The 16682-nt window shown below is 39.4% G+C and overlaps 1 protein-coding gene across 1 annotated transcript; it reads right to left on the reverse strand.

The window, feature by feature from the left end:
• Window positions 1-9690: 9690 nt before the first annotated feature.
• RPL7 (ribosomal protein L7) lies at window positions 9691-16301 on the reverse strand. Its single transcript, XM_052703858.1, has 7 exons — window positions 16170-16301; window positions 15307-15409; window positions 14346-14512; window positions 13556-13693; window positions 13144-13253; window positions 11905-12115; window positions 9691-9753 (listed from the first exon to the last, which is right to left on the reverse strand). Exons 1-6 carry the CDS (start codon window positions 16181-16183, stop codon window positions 11907-11909), a joined length of 741 nt encoding a protein of 246 aa, XP_052559818.1. The 5' UTR covers window positions 16184-16301; the 3' UTR covers window positions 9691-9753; window positions 11905-11906.
• Between the last annotated feature and the right edge of the window lie 381 nt (window positions 16302-16682).

Here is a 16682-nt window from a genome sequence, read left to right on the forward strand (position 1 = left end):
ATGTGGGCTTTAAACGAGGTTTAAGAATCATTTCTTCACAAATGATGTGGGGATCTCTGGAGGATGAGCCCTCCAATGTACCCTTGCAGTGGTGAAGGCTTGCTGTATACTGACCTGTGATAGCAAGAGCATGTCCAGTAGACTGAAGAAGTTGATTATTCCCCTCTATTTGGTACTGGTGAGACTACATCTGGAGAATTGGGCCCAGTTTAGGGCCTCTCAAAAGATATGCCAAGAAACTGCAGAAAGTCTAGAAGAGGGTCTCTGAGATATTTAGGAAGATGGCACTTTTTTTTATGAGACTGGAGGAACTGAGTTTGTTTTGTTTGCAGGAGAGAAGGCTAAAGAAGAAGGCAGAGAGGACTCTAACTGTCTCTAGTTAGAACTAATTAGATGTTGGAGAGAAAGATGGAGCCAAATTCAGACTTCATGGAGGCACACAGTAAAAACACAAGAAGCAAATGCCATAAGCTGCAAGAAGTAAAATTAGTTACATGAGAGTAGTTGGGTAATATGGAGAGAGGCTGTAACATCTCCATCCCTGGAGAAATCTAGCAACAAGGCTCTGAGCAGCCTGAGCTAACTTAAAAGTTATTGTGTTTTTAGCAGGTGATTGACTTCAAGAGCTCTCATTCAGCCTATTCTTTTCATCTCTATTATCTACTGAGATTACCGTTTACTTAAAAATTATCTTCTTGTCATTACAGAGCACACTCTTCTGCTACATAAATCACATTTCAGTGTTGCTCTGAGGCTAGAGATAACATCCTACTATTTGACATTGCACTATGAGTGTTTATCTGGCTCAAGTCTTTGCCAGGGATCATAGAGGAATACTGTAGTAGAACTAGAGCTGCCATATCACCTAGTGCAGTTATTCACATTGAACAGCAGATAATGGCAAAGATACTGTCTGCATACATTTACATCTGTCTCATTCTCTCTTTGCAGGTCACTACAATGGTAATAAATCACTGAAACAATGTGGTTCCTAATTGCTTTCACTTATTGTGTTGAATGGACATCTTTCATCAAAAATAGCCTGAGCAAAGATATTCCTGCCCTGCAAATGAGTCTGTGGAGAGAAGTACATGCTTGCAGTTTTTCCTTCAGTCACAAAGTAAGGATCATCTGCTAATTTGGGCAAAAAGTTTCTGGATCAATATGAATGTGGGTACTATTGTCTGAAAGGATTTATCTCATGCAACAAAGACAAAAATAAATTGATGAGTTATGTGATTTTTGACTGAGCAAGTAAGGGTTACTTGCAGTCTTTGCCAAAGCCATTACTTACTATTGTTGCAACATTAGAGGAGCAGTTACCAGGAATTAGTGCCAGTTTGGTTCCGTGCAAGGCAATGCTCACAGTTCTCAACATATGTCACTGGATTCTACAGAATCTGTGAGCACAATCACTGCTGGTGACTAACTTTTTTGCCAAGGTAGGAAGAAATTGCAAGGCAGTGAGCATTCACCAGAGATTGTGCAGTCCAAGCAGTAATAAGGTTCAGTGCAGAAAGATATCCAAGATATAACTTTTTCTTAGTCTTATGCAGTATGGCACAAGTTCACTGTTTTGATCCAGAATTGGCTGGAGGGTCCCTGTTCTCCTGTACAGCTACCTTCAGATTCAATGGAAAAGGAGAACAGAGAAGGTTCTCTGTCAGAAAGTATCTTGATGGCCCAAAAAGTTGTTTTAATTTGGTCAGTTTAACTTAGATGCCTCTCTACTCTTCCAAATACAGCAGTAGCATTGTGACTCTGTAAAGCCATGTGTTCTATAAGGTTTTATGAGGAAAACATGGAAACAAAATACAGTTTTGAACAGTCTTTTATTATGGTGTGGCCTACTTAACAAAAATAATTAAGAATAACATATAAAATTAATCAAAAGTTATTTTACAAGTGTTACATTTGTAATTCTCAAGGATGAAAGGGTTTAAAGCATCTGTCTGTCCTAAAATATCAATAAGCACTTGTGGCAATAGCAATGTTGGGATTCCTAATCCTGCACGTATAACATGGCTTGTGCTTTTTAAAAACAGTGCACATGTAAATGATTGGCAAACTAGACATCACACCATAAATACAGGAACAAAAGGGAACGTTTATGACAGGCAGTTGTAGAAGCTGACTGTTCTGAAAATCATTAACGTGCAAATACATATTCAAAGAAAAACCATGAGAGTATTGTATTGATTTTGTGTACGTGATGGGTGCACAGGTGAAGATTTACTCAGAATGAGGGATTCTAGCTTTCCATTAACAATTATTATGTAGTAAAATGTTGTGATTTACAGTTGCGCAGACTATGTGCACCACATCTCTCCTGTGCTTAAAGGCTTAAAAACCAGCTAGAAACAAATAATTTTCAGATGCATATAAAGAGCCGTTATGGAATGAGATGGTTTTTCATAGCTATAGGCCTTCAGTAAAAGGTCTTAAGGTCATTTCTTTACAAAACTCACACATTATTAGATCTGTTTTGGCTCCATCTAGAGATTCATTTACAAATTGACAGCAGTGCAGTCCTCCACTGTATCCACGTGGGCTTTTGTGTAAGACACCAAGGGGTACATGAAATTCAGTATCTAGACCTATTTTTAATGCTGTGATTGCTGTCAGATATAAACACACACATGGCCTTTGGACCCCAGAAATCATGCATACTTAAAAGGAACTCTTTATATTTAAGTGAACTTTAAGAAAGAGTAAAACTTTCTGCAGTTTATAGGCTGCCATGGGCTTTGAAACATAGGTACACAACAGTGGCCAAAAGCGTAGATCACCAGAACTGCATTTCACTCATGAAGGCTCCAGATGGTAGCTGTTGGACTGGGGCTATTTAATCTTCCCATCCAAAGACTACTTGGGATGAAATTCTACTGTTAATTTCATGTAACTAGTAGTACTGCTGGATCTTGATATAGGCACGATGGTTTGAAATTTAACAGTTTCAACATACTGCAGCAATTGCCTTTTTGTAGCCTTCAGCTATTCGTACTTCTGTACAGGAGTGTTACCAGGAAAAACATTTACACAGTAGGTTATTGCAGAGGAGTGAATTTGCCAAAGCGGTCAGTATCATGAGCTTTGGCATCTTCATAGGATCCTGATGGTCATAAAGACCCAAGAGATCCTTATATGGTCCAGCAGTGCTGTAACTTGTAGCAGTTCTGTACTTCAAGAGAAGACATTGCAGATGTTTAAGCAATAGGAAGCCCTGTGCGTCAAAGCCGAACTCTAACCTGAAGAATAATCTACAGAGGCAGATTATTAGTTTACAGGATCCTCAGTACAACATGCTTCCAAGAAAGTATGAGTATGATTTTAGAGAAAAATCTGTGTGTTTAACTCTGGTCTTGGTTTGCTACTCCAAAAGAAAACCAACCTTATTACTGATCTAGATTACTTGTATGATGGAGAATCAATGGACATGTTAAAAAAAAAAAAAAAAAAAAAGCAAAAACAAACAAACAAACAACAAAAAAAAAAACATGTTAAAGGGAGGGATGGAAATGACTGCATTCCTTTTGCTTTTTTTTTTTTTTCCCCCTCTGCTCCAGTTTTTACACAACAAAAAGCTGTAAAAAAATAAACCAATGAAAATAAAAAAATATCGAGTAGCGACCTGAGGCCTTCCTCAGTTGAATACAGGTAAGGAGAGCAGACCTAGAATGGAGTATTCCAAGGAAGTTGCCCCTCTGCTGTTCCAGCCCAATCCTCACTGCAGGTGAAAATTTCCCTGACTCGGATCTGTCTCTGGATCCAATTCTTATTTGAAAATAGGTACCTGCACTGGTACTTAACTGGGTACATGTACCTACAAGCTTAATTCTAGAGTACGAGAGCCAAAAGTGTCACCTAAAATTCTCCTACTGTGCTTGTTCCAAATAACAAACATTTTGGCAGGGCAAAGAATCTCAGTCTAAGTTTGCTTAACATTCACAATACAAATCTATAGACCAAAATATACTCAAGCCATTAAGTTAACTTATACCATATGTAATGCTGAGGTCAAAAGAAAGCATTGTTATTATCCAGAAATACTCACTTCTCTAAGAAGCATACGTCATTTTTGCCATAGGCAGACAGATGTGAAATTGAACCCATCTCAATCACAAAATATTTTGTAAATAGAGAAAACTTCTTCACAGGTAAGTACACTCCTCCAATCTAAGAAGAAGAAGAGCAGTTACCACCTGTCCAGGTACTTTTGAAAACCTAACCTAGTTTCATGTTTGAGAAAAATAAATCTGGGACAGGATTCTGAATAGTCCCCACTCCACCTGCAAAGGCAGTTGAGCTGGGCAGCTGTGGGAAGATAGGAAGCAATCACATCTTTATAATGCTAGGTTTTGAGTCTAACTCCCCTCATTTGTGACTGACCAGGCGTCAGAGTCCTCCCTGGCCATAGTACATCAGCTGGCACAAATCCCTTCATTGGCCACAGCTACCAGTTCCCCAGCAGCACACAGAAGCTTAATTCCATAATTCCAGGCTGCAGATTCCACTCCTGCTCTTTTAGGATGAGTCCTGGCTCAGCTACTAGCTTGCCATGTAAACCTTGGCAAATTGTGCTTTCTACTTAGGCTTTTCTCTTAGCAGAAAGAAGACAGTAGTACTGAATCAGATAATTACTTCAAAGTCTGCTAAGAAAAGTGCTGTCATACAAAGGCTGTAACAGTGGAAGCTGTAGAATAGTAATTCATTTCAGACAGACAGTGATTGGAATCCAAAAGAGGAGAAAAGAACAGCTTGACAGCAGGAGGCCAGATGTCAGGCAGACAGGCTAGCAGAAAGTTAACTCAGTCCTTCCAGGTATTGGAAACGAGCTAGCTTGAAGTACTATTGAAAATACATGGCTCTAGTAATTCACTTCTTCCTAGATAATTTTTAATTATATACGGCAAGGAAATCAAAATAAATTAAAAGATTAAATGAGGTTTTCTTTTTGTTTTAGACTTTTTGTCTATCAAGTTTCACGCCCTCAAAACAAATACTTGAGAGCAACAGTTTCAGAAGTATTAATGAGAAATAAAACAGCAAAGATCATGCAGAAGCCCCCCAAAACACCAGACTCCAATCTAACGAAGTGATCACTAAACTAAATCACAATAATAATAAAAGCAATGCCACCTACCAGCTAACACTGTGCTCAAGTCAGAGCTAAGACCTCCTCACCTTCAACACTTTTGGTTATAAATAAACGCAACATGTACATCCTAGATTCTCTAGTCTTCTAGAGTATAGAATCTAGGGCTCCGTACTACCAAATAATTGATTTAATTTCTTCTTAACACCTTAATAGCATTTCCTATACCTAACTCAAAACAACTGTACCATTGCCCATTATTTTTGCTGATTTCAGTTCTTCTGGCTTCTCTCACAAAGGAGGGTTATATCAATAGACTGTCTGTATAAAAGAAAAGCTTACCACCATTTTCCTTCCTTCTTTCACCAAAAGATATTTCAGTATTAGAAGATTTTAGCAAAATACAATGAAATTATAAAATACCATTAAAAAAAAAGCGCCAGTATTACAATTTATGATTTAACACTTAGACATGTCCTACAGTTAGTCATATTAAACAATGCCTGTCAAAAGATAGTAGAAGAATAAGAGTCCACCTGTTTTTCAAACTAAAATTAGAGATGTTTGGCTTGACTCTCATTTTTTTATGTCTTTGCTCACAGTGTATTTGTTTCTATCTTGGAGGCCTTATAGTGATGTGTGATATACAGTATTAGTATCAAAAATTTAAACATCACTGTCCTGGAGTTATTAGATCCTGTTGTGGTATTCTAGACATTAGATGTTCAGAATGATTGACCTGAAAACTTCCTTTGAATTTTACTGGGATGTTAAGAAAGAGCAGGTTTTCAGTAACAGCTGCCCTCATGTACAAGCGTGAGAATCCCAGAGTAGCTCCTAACAAAGTGCAGAAACTCCAAACTCCTTAGAGCTCTGAAAATTTGCTTATTTGCAGTATGACAAAAAAATCATAAGTACTTCCCGTGTTTGTGGATAAGACTAGCAATATCTGGTATCACCACATAGGGACAAATTAAAAAATTAAGGAATCTTTGTGTGGAAAAATGTTTCTGAGCATCTCTGTTCTTAGCACCCACAATTCATAAACTTAGTACTTGATTTTTCAGACTCCTTGGTCATGAGAAACACTGCTTAAGAGCCTGCTTGCATCAGAACTTGTCTTTAAGCACCATGAAGATACTTTGGGATCCCAGGTACCACAGTCTGGTGTGGTACAAAAGCTGTTAGAAAATAAACAAAAATGCCAAGAAGAGTGGGAACTCCATAAGAGATAACAATCAATTTAAACACCACTAAAGAAAAAAGAAATTCCTACTGCAGTGTACTGAACGAAACTAGTTTGGCAGAATGTATTTTCTAGGATCTGGGAGACTGAAATTTTGTTCCCTTCTAAGTTTGACTCTTTTCAGATCTCTGTCCGCTCTGTAGTTTTCAAACTTAAGCTAAAAATCCAGATCTTCTCTCTGCCATAGACTTGCATGTAACTTCAATATGGAGCAGCACAGAGATTTTCTCTTACAATTCTATGGACGTTACTCTGAAAATTGGGAAGACGGAAGGAATGTTTTGAACAAAACACACGTGTCTAGCTTCTGAGGTGTGAGACAGTTATTGCACAACGCAGACTCCATCCTCCTTCCTTACTGGAGACTCAGAACTGATTGTGAGCCCTGACAGTTCTTTAAAAATAATAAATAAATTTGGTCCCAGTCTTCCAGTGAGAGCTGCAAGACCTGCATGCCCAACAGGCAGAATCAACAAAACTCGTTGAAGATGGGCAAAAGCCTACCATCCTTTTCCTGAGCACTAGTATACTGCTAAGACACAGCTGGGTGACTTCCCACTGCGTGTGCTGCCTAATTCCAAATCCCTTCTAAGCACATACTATCTGCTGCAGCACTTCTCAACTCCGCTGTGAGTTGCAGTTATCTGGAAGCAAGGGCCTAACTTCTGTTCTTTGAGTACCTGAAGAGCTTGCATTAGAAATTTCTACCAAGTAAGAGAGGCTCTTACTCAGAGGCTCTGTCTTTAAGGGGACAAAAAAAGAAACAAACCTCAATTTGGAAATAACGACCACTAACAAAGGACCTGGCATATTACAGGTTAAGTGTTCCAGTGGCTAATTATCTGCTATTAAAAATGTTTAATTTGAAGCCAGATTTTATCTGGCCTCAAATTCAAGACATTTCATCGTATTATAACTCTGCTAGATCAAAGAATTATTTTATCAAACTATTTTTCTCCACGAAGGAAATTAGAGGTAGATACTCATTTTGTAACCATGTCTGTATTTGAACTAAATAAATTAAGCTCTCTTAGTACTATAAAGCATGTTCTCGATTCTTGGCATGAGAACTGGATACTGCATTTGGCACTAGCATAAGCACTACTGGAACAAAAGTAGTATTACCTCCCCCATACCATTTGATATTCTCTTTTTAAAGCATCCAAAAGTTGCATTTGGCCAAGTGGGAGCACACATTCAGATGACTATCCATCATGTCTCCTAACTTTCTCCCAAAATGCTGATGCCTGGGATGGGCTCCCATTTAGTTTCCAGATGTATGACTTTACACTTGGTGATAGTGAAGTGGGCTGTAAGAGCTGGACACCAGCGAAGGAATACCAATTAACTGTAAAGCCTATAAACCTTAGCATGCCTGAAAACTTTATAAGCAAGTTGTTGGTGCTTCAGAAGTCTCCTGTTGCTATTCCAATGGCTATTAGGTAAAGCCTCTGGCTTCAGTTCTGACAAAAAAAAAAAAAAGATGATGATGGCCATTCCAAAAGAGGATAAGAGTTCACAGAAATTTTATTCCAGAACGTGTCAGAGTCTGGCAGTTGTAAACAGTGAGAAAGTAACATGTTTACAAGAACCCAAACTTTATCATAAAGGATTTACATTTTTATTGCTTAGGGACCAAGTGATTTTCTTCAGCATCTACATTTAACTCTTATTACTTTGTAAATGCTCCAAGATGTATTATTCACGCTTTGTGTTAACGGATCATGCCTCATTTCCAGTACAAATTCTGACCTTAACTATCCAACCACAAGCTGTTTCTGTAATTGCATACTATGAAACATGCCTGGCGAGCAATACTAAAATCCTTAAATTTGTGCTAGCAGAAGAGATGACCAACTCCTGAATATATTATCAGTGCAGCTTTAAGTTAACAGAATCAAGTCTGTGGCATGACAAGATGAGAACTGAGGTTTCTCATGATTCTAATAGCCTATGTATAATTTCCAGGGGAAGACAGTTTTCCCTTTGTCCAACATCTTCATGACAATGCCTTCTCACTGCAAATCAAGACTGCGTATCACATTAAGATTTTTAAAAAACAAATTACTTCAACGTTTTTCAATTCACTCACCCAGAAATCCACTTATTTACCCATAATATTTATTTACTTGAACTGAAAATCCAAGGAACTGATACATTCCGATTCAGTAGTGATCAGCTTTAACTGGACAGAGATGGTGTTACTTTCACTTTCGTCACAATAAACTGTGTCAATGCATTTTGGACCTTTAAAGTCACAGCAGGGGAACCGTCAGGTATCTTCAGGTTTCCTAATTCAGTTGATTGAACCTGTAAACACTGTTAACACTGTTACCAACTGACACTCAGCCCTTTCAGCAATTTCTTCCTAGTAATTATTGAAAGCACTCAAGTCTTTCCAGTGAAGCCACTGCTTTCACTTCCTGAGCCATTTACAAAGATGTAACAAAATTAGTTTTTGACAAGCTTTAACAAACTGGCACTCCTGTTACAAGCTTTTGGAAAAAAAAGTCAGCACCAGTAGTTTTTAAATCAACACCCTTCGTTAGTGCAATACAGTGCCACACCTCACCCTGAGAAAAACATTCAGATAGAATAGATGCAATCTGTTTATCTTTTGGACTAAATGTCTCAGCAGGCTAAGATCCTTCAGTTATCATAGAATGGCTTGGGTTGGAAAAGATCTTCAAGACCATGTAGTTCCAACCCCCTGCTAATGGCAGGCACACTTCCCTCTAAACCAGGCTGCTCAAAGCCCCATCCAGCCTGGCCTTCAACGTCTCCATGGAGTGGGCATCCATAATGTCAGCTTGAATACAAGTTCCACTCAAGAGTTCTGTAATTTTAACAGTCTCTCTATTAGACTGCTAGTCCAACACATCAGCAACAACTGTTCTAATCCAAACAAATCTTGTGGCCTCCATCCAATTCTACGATATCCAAAATAAAACACTGCAAAAATATTAGGTAAAGCAGAGTAATTACTCACAATGTCTAAAATACTTTTTGCATATTGCATTTTATTTTTCCTTTGGTAAAAAAAAAAAAAAAAAAAAATCACCCAAAGTTGTTAAGAGCTAGAAGTAAATACTATGACATTAAAAACACCATATTTATGTTTTAAGAACAAAAGATCTAACCTTGGCTATTCTTTACATAAAGAAATGCTCGCATACTTCTTGTCACTTAAATAATTAATCCCTTGCCTGTCTGAAGCTGTAAACAGTATTACCTGCATACTGGGGATTCAAAGAGTAACTCATATTTTTAAAGAGGTTGCTCCAAATTGTCTTACCAACTAATGCTGCTATGAAAAAGGGTTACAAAAAGAACAACTGAGGTGACACTGTTTTGTGCAAGAAGATTTTATTAACAGACCAGACTTTGAAAAATTGCTGCTGGGCATCTGAATCTGAAACAGAAAGAAAGAAGCATCATTAGACACAGACAGATCTGAAAATACTTTGGCCACCCGAAGAGTTCATATACTGTTACAGTTAATAATGAAGACTAAAAACACTACTTTTTCTTTACCAGACTTAAAATTTTGCCAACTTCTAAACTGACATCTCTACACTAAAACATCAACTTCCATTGACAGAGCTAATTGAATTAAACACTTCAACCTTGAAGTATTGCTATCTGTTTTCCTATTTTTCTGAAAGCTTAGCAGAAGACAATTCTGTACACAAAGACTTCCTGAGGCGCTGAATGTATTTAATATCTTCTCCAATAACCCTGTTTTCAGTAAGTTTCAGGGATTGCTTACACAGAATAATTAAAACAAAAAGCAAACTTGTCTCAAGTTTCTTTTAAAATCTGGTTAAGAGCTAAGAGCATCCAATAGCTTAAACTGAAGGACAGAGTAAAGCTCCAATATCTGCCAGTATTGTTTGGATGCTTGACAGAGAAGATGGAGGGCAAAGAATCCATGCTGATAGAAAAGCTACAAAGTTTGAATCAAATATAGTATTTTTCATCTTATGCTCAAAAACCACCCAGAAACACAATAGTAGTTGTGCTCAACCTTTCTTTTGAAGACTCACAGACTAACTTTAGAGAAGCACCTGCGAGAACATAACACTTCTAGAGAATGCTTCTAAGAGCAACATAACATCGCCCAAGGAATCAAACATTACAGCAGCTCACTTTCTCAAAATCAGTTCTTTACACAGGCAAGCTAAAAAGCTTTATGGGAACATTGTCCCTGTTTTCCTGAAGTGCCAGGCTTGCATGTGCTGTGTAATCAGTACTTTAAAGGTCCACCGCTTCATACAAGACAAACAAAAGAATATGCAAGAAGTTTGGAAGAGGGAGAACAGAGGAAGAACAGCCTACACTAAGCTTCAATAAAACAGCTCAGCCAGACAACTGGAAGGTTATCTCACAAGGTTCTCTGGCTTCTTGCACAGAGAGTAGATATGAAAGAGCTCAATCCACTAAAAGAAAAAAACAAAACAAAACACCACAGCAAAGCCTGATTAAAAAGAAGCAGAGATCACCTTCCCTTCAAAAACATGTTTCTAAGAATTATTTATTTATTTATTTTAATAAATATGTTAATAATCTTATTAACAACAAATAGCTTCTACTCTGATTTTTAGCTCTAAAATCTCATTACTACCTGCTATTTATGTTAACCAAGCCCTTGTAAGTTACTAGTTCTTAGGCAAACCACAAGCTTCTCGCCTTTTAGGAGTTTGGGAAAAACTGCATTTTTGCCTGTTAGTTTTTCCAACCATTCTGATATTACAAATCTTAAATTCCAGAACATTTGGTGTAACAAAAAGGCATTTATCCTTGAGGAAAAATTGATAATGGCAACATTGAAGTTGGCTTAGTGTGTGAGAAAGATGGAAAGATGGGAAATACGAGACTTCTGAAAAAAACCTTTGCCTCTGAATGATTTTTCATCAAAACAGAAATAGCAGAATGACAACAGTAAATGATAGGACAGACAGTTTAAAGCAGATACTAATTTCAGGCTTCAGCAGCCACTTCCAAACTGCTTTAAGTGGTGTGTCAATAAAACTACCCATTTCTAAAGGACAGCATATTTTAAGTGGCAAATTGATCTTTCTAAATTAAATATGAAATAATATGTTAATATGAACTGAATCATTTCAAACAAAACTTTAAGCTGAGAATTCAGGTCATTAAAATGCTGTAAATTGAGAATTCAGTTTCTCCCAATCTTAAATAAACTTCCTTCTTTTTTGGAGAAATCAGACAGTATGAAGAAATACTGTATTACAATCACAACAGTAATTGTATCAAGCATTTATTAAAGAGAACTGAAGACTGCAGCCAAAAATCTGAAGGCCTCCCATCGTAACATTTAAACAATGCTTTCAAACATGCTACTGGTGAAGGGAAAACAAATTACTGTAATGCTTCCACTTCATAAATGTATCATCTATAATCAACATTTAGCTTCACAAAGACTACTCCACTTGGCTATTCCAGGTACCTACCACTCAAGCACCAACAAACTGTCAACCAGAAACAACTCCAGCTTACATAGCAGAATAGTGAATAATGTTAACATTTGGTAGTATCTTACCATTAGTTCATTCTCCTTATCAGTCTGTTTATCTGATCTTCTCTGTTACCAGCATCCCCACCCTCCACAAAGTGGATTGTTTTCTTCTTCATTCCACCCCGAGGAGAGGATAACTTGAAGGGCCAAAGGAAGTTGTTCACAACTTTGAAGTTCTTGCCAACAGTGTAAATTTCATGGATCACATCTTCCATGCAGATGATGCCAAGTTTTCCTAAAATTTAGAGAAGTTGTTTCTAGAAAGTCTACAGAGCCACCACCAATGACAAGCTAAAAATTATATATTTCTAATTGCCTTATCTATCTAGCTTAACAAAATTCACTAAGCAAAAAGCATCCACTCCGTCAATATAGCTCATGACTGACTGTCCAACAAAAATGCATCAGCTGCAGCTAACTCAACATTATTTCATCGATACTTTTTTCATATTTGTGTCCAGCAATGAGGAACAAAATAAGTGCTCTGTGGACCTTCAGAAAATAGACTTTTAAATACACATGAATACAAGTTCCATGTAGCTCAGGGAAACTCACTGAACAATTCGTGTTGTTGAATGATGCAACAGCATGTTTTCTTCATGCCATTCGAAATTCTTCAGTGACGTGTAACAGTGAACTTCATCAAACACAACACTATAAAGGCAGGTGGTAATAACATAATACCTGCACCTTCAGAATTTGAAAGCATGAAACATGACACTTCTGACTGGAAGGGAGATTTAGACAAGAGAGACTTTACAATTTCTTGGCATGACGGGGAAAAAAGGAGCCTTAGAGTTCGATGTGACAACTGACCACCATGCTGTGCTTTGACGAAGTACACTGATGGCTTTAATAGCTACCTCTTCTCACAGAAACATTAAAAGTTTACCTGTTCACCAGAGCATGGATGTCTAAGATATAAGCAAATTCCAATACTGAATTTGAAACTTCAAGGAAACGTATGATGAACTTCCTTCCTGTTCCAGCACTTTTTCCTTACAGAAACATCTACCAGTCCATTAAAGGTCAAGGAGATTACAGTCAAAATTTACAGGTCTAAAATCCTAAACTTTGGCTCTCAACACTTTTACTTTCAATACTTAATAGTGAAAATTACTGCATGCTTTGTATTAAAAAAGAGCCTGTTAACTAATCAATTCTATTCCCAAGAGACAAGTAAGTACAATTGTCCAGCTTAGCACCAGTTGTCCAAGTGCAACTAGTTTGGTTTTTGTTTCGTAGAGGGAAATTTTTGTTTACCAAGGCGCTTCCGAATCAGGGAGTTATCGGTCAGAGCAATGCGCTTCTTGTTGATCTTGCCATAACCACGCTTGTAGATCAAATCATGCACAGACTTCAGATTGGGATAACTGAAATAACAGTCAGGTAGAAGTTATTAAACTATACAAGCTAGATTCCAAATGGAATTTCAATAGCAAACAACTCAAGGTAATTACAGCACATCCCAAAAGTAAACATAAAAGTAACATAGCTCACAACAGTGCTGGCAACAGAATGTAATCATACGTAGCAAGCACTGCCTTTACCACGATTTTTTCTTTCCCTCCTTTGATTTCAAAACTGAGCACAGGAAAATATGCAAGACTAGCATAACAAAATCCAAGACAATCAACATTCGCATCACTTTGATACAGTTGAGCATGTTACTCACCCCCATGCAATATAGGGCTCAACAATCCGCAGCATGTTGATAGAAGCTTTGTTGAGCTTCACAAAGGTGCCATTAAAAATCTGGCGCAGGCGAAGAAGCTGTAACACCTTGCGGACCTTGGGGCTGACACCATTGATACTAGAGGAACACAGCAAAAAGCCTCAGTTATCTGCATCTGAAAACATATAGGTATCATCACAGCAATAACAGGCATTAAAGAAACAAACAGAAAAATAAACAGTATTGGCTTCCTATCTTAAAACACATCACCATTTGACCACTTTCACTAAGTAAAGCCAGTATGTTATCATAGTTATGAATTCTAGGATTAAAGCAGATGTAACTCCATGAAAATAATTCAAACAAAATTACACTTCTTCACTACATATCATTGTGTTCTCCTGCATACAGTTCATTCTCTTGTTAGTTTTCTCTTTACACTTTTACCAAAAGACTAGTAACACTCAGTAGGGAACAGTGGTATAAAATTTTATCAAGGTAAACTTAAACAGACTAACAGTTTGCACATATTTGTAGTCTTGTTTTGCTTTATTTGTTGTTTTAATAAATCAAGGATTCCCAATGGCAGTACACACAAAGCAAAATGACTTTTCATTCAACTGAATAAAGTCACTAATGTATCATCAACGTGACTGCCAGTGCCTTTCCAAGCATCCTGTTGAAAGCTTGGATTTATTTACATGTTTAAGCCCACAAAACAAGGGAGGTGACAAAAAAAAAAAGAGAATTTCAGTGCTTCTGAATAGAAACAAGGTATTCTTATTCTTACCCTCTTATCCTGATGACAAATGCAAGCTTGGGTTCAGCTGGAACATAGTAATTACCAGCTTTTCGGGCCATCCTGGCCATACGGATCTCCTGTCTATACATGTGTCTGTACTCCTTATGGTAAGCTTTGGCCCTTTCATAGATGATTTTCCTTTGCGCTTTACGAAACTGGAATAAACCAAACATCACTTCAGGCTATTATAATGCATTTTAACATACGAAAGTCAAACTTCAAATAACACAGCATATTCCTGGACTCCCCACAGATACGAGGCACATCTGTCTCTAATGCAGACTTCAGGATGACCATCAGTCAACAAAAATGTGGTGAACTCTGCCACCCTACAGTAGTGCCTTATTTTGAACATTACCACATATCGTGCTTATCCCTCACAAACAATGCAAAATCTTTCCCTGCTGAGTATTAACTTTTACAGATGCTTTGTCCCAGCTCTGCCTAAATCTAATTCTTTGTATACAATTCTAACCCCTTCTAGTGAATGTTTCAGATCTTAATATTTGAAAATACTGTGGCCTTTCAATACTTGAAGGAAGCACATAAACAGGAGGGAGAACAGCTGCTTACAAGAGTGGACAGTGATAGGATAAGGGGGAATGGCTTTAAACTGAGACAAGGGAGGTTTAGGTTACATATTAGGAGGAAGTTTTTCACACAGAGGGTGGTGATACACTGGAGCAGGTTGCCCAAGGAGGTTGTGGATGCCCCATCCCTGGAGGCATTCAAGGCCAGGCTGAATGTGGCTCTGGGCAGCCTGGTCTGGTGGTTGGCGACAATGCAGGGGGTTGAAACTGGATGATCATTGTGGCCCTTTTCAACCCCAGCCATTCTATGATATAAACACTACAAAGTTCCTGACTGCTTTCTGTCAGCAGCGACAGCAGCTTGCTGAACTGCCTACAAAATAGATAGCAATCCAAGCAAGGAGTCATGCAACACTCACCTTTTTTTGTGCCAACAGCCTCTTCAAACGTTTGGCTTTTGCAGCTGCATAAGCCTGTCGCCTCTTCAAGAGGCTTTCCGGGACAGATGGCACCTTCTTTGCCCTAAGTGACAAGAAAAACACTCTTAAAACCCACGTTTACTAAAACCAGCACATCATAAACACCAAAAGCAACGAAAGACAACATATATACAGGCTTCGTTGTCTCCAGCCAGTTCACTGGAGGCACACAACTTGTTCTCACTGCCACTTATAGCACTGACACAGCCTGACAAGATTAAGACAAGGAAGTCTGACATACTATTCTTCAGTCTCTGCACACCTATCAAAAATAGTTAGCAATTCAACTTCATGAAGCATTTAGGAAGTAGCTTTAGGAAGAGAAAAGCCCGATAATTTAATTAAATTTTACTTTCACAATGTTCAAGTTTACTTGCATTTGAAACTCCTTGATGCTTAAACACGTGCAAGACTGGCGTTTATAAGTTACTAGCAGCTCGGGCCTGCGCCTGCGAGTCCTCCCAATCCAGCACAGCCCTGGCTGCATTCAGCCCCGCAATTCCCCAGCCCCGCAATTCCCTGGCCCCGCAATTCCCTGGCCCCGCACAGCCGTGCCCGATGCCGGCTCTACCTCCCCCCCCAGCCTCACGGCTGGCCTCAGAAAGGAAGGGAAAGGAGGCGGCAGCCACATCCCCACCGCGCTCAGCCCCAACTCCCGGCGCTCCCAGGCCGCCCTCCAGGTCACTAACAGAGACCCTGCAGCCAGGGGACGGCAAACAGCATCCCGACCGCGGAGGCTACCGACAGGAGCCGCCACAGCCGCGGATGGCAGCGGATTGTCGTGGGGCAGGGCGGCCACTTACTCCTTGTCCGCCATGATCAGCCCGGAAGAGAGAGAGCAGGAGCATGCGCACGGACAACTCAAGCCGCCTGCCTGCGCGGGCAGGGCCCTGAGCTGCGGAAGGACCCCACGTTTGGGTGTCCAAGGCGGTGCCGGACCGCGGTGTGGAGCCCGGGACGGCCCGTGAACGCCTGCGTCGCTTGAGACTGCGGTGCGTCGTGCGAGCTTTCCGTGCTTCAGCCTTAGATGCTGCGCTCCGCACTGAGGCACCGCGGGTCGCCGCACAGCACAGCACAGCACAGCTCAGCCCCGCAGCGCGCCGGTGTGCGGGAAGTTTCCTCCTGCTGCTCTCTGCGAACATCTATCTACCCGTGTTCCTAGTCCACCGTATATCCCACCGAGGTCATTAAAACTGTAGCGGGGAACGCAAATTACTTCTACCAGAGCACAGATGTGCGATAAAACACCTATAAAGTCAGGGGTAAGCGCACAACCCGCTTTCCCCTCCGGCGGCTGCCGAGCGCCCTCCGCCCTC

Source organism: Tympanuchus pallidicinctus, unplaced genomic scaffold (genome assembly GCF_026119805.1).
Source record: "Tympanuchus pallidicinctus isolate F22 unplaced genomic scaffold, pur_lepc_1.0 scaffold5, whole genome shotgun sequence".
Lineage (NCBI taxonomy): Eukaryota > Metazoa > Chordata > Aves > Galliformes > Phasianidae > Tympanuchus > Tympanuchus pallidicinctus.

Bases quoted from the DNA above. Each gene is read 5' to 3' on its own strand.
- RPL7 (XM_052703858.1), bottom strand. The intron at 14,513-15,306 runs GTGAGTGTTGCA...GGTTTATTCCAG, and splicing joins GGCTGTTGGCACAAAAAAAG to TTTCGTAAAGCGCAAAGGAA. The intron at 13,694-14,345 runs GTAAGAATAAGA...GTGTTCCTCTAG, and splicing joins TTTGTCATCAGGATAAGAGG to TATCAATGGTGTCAGCCCCA.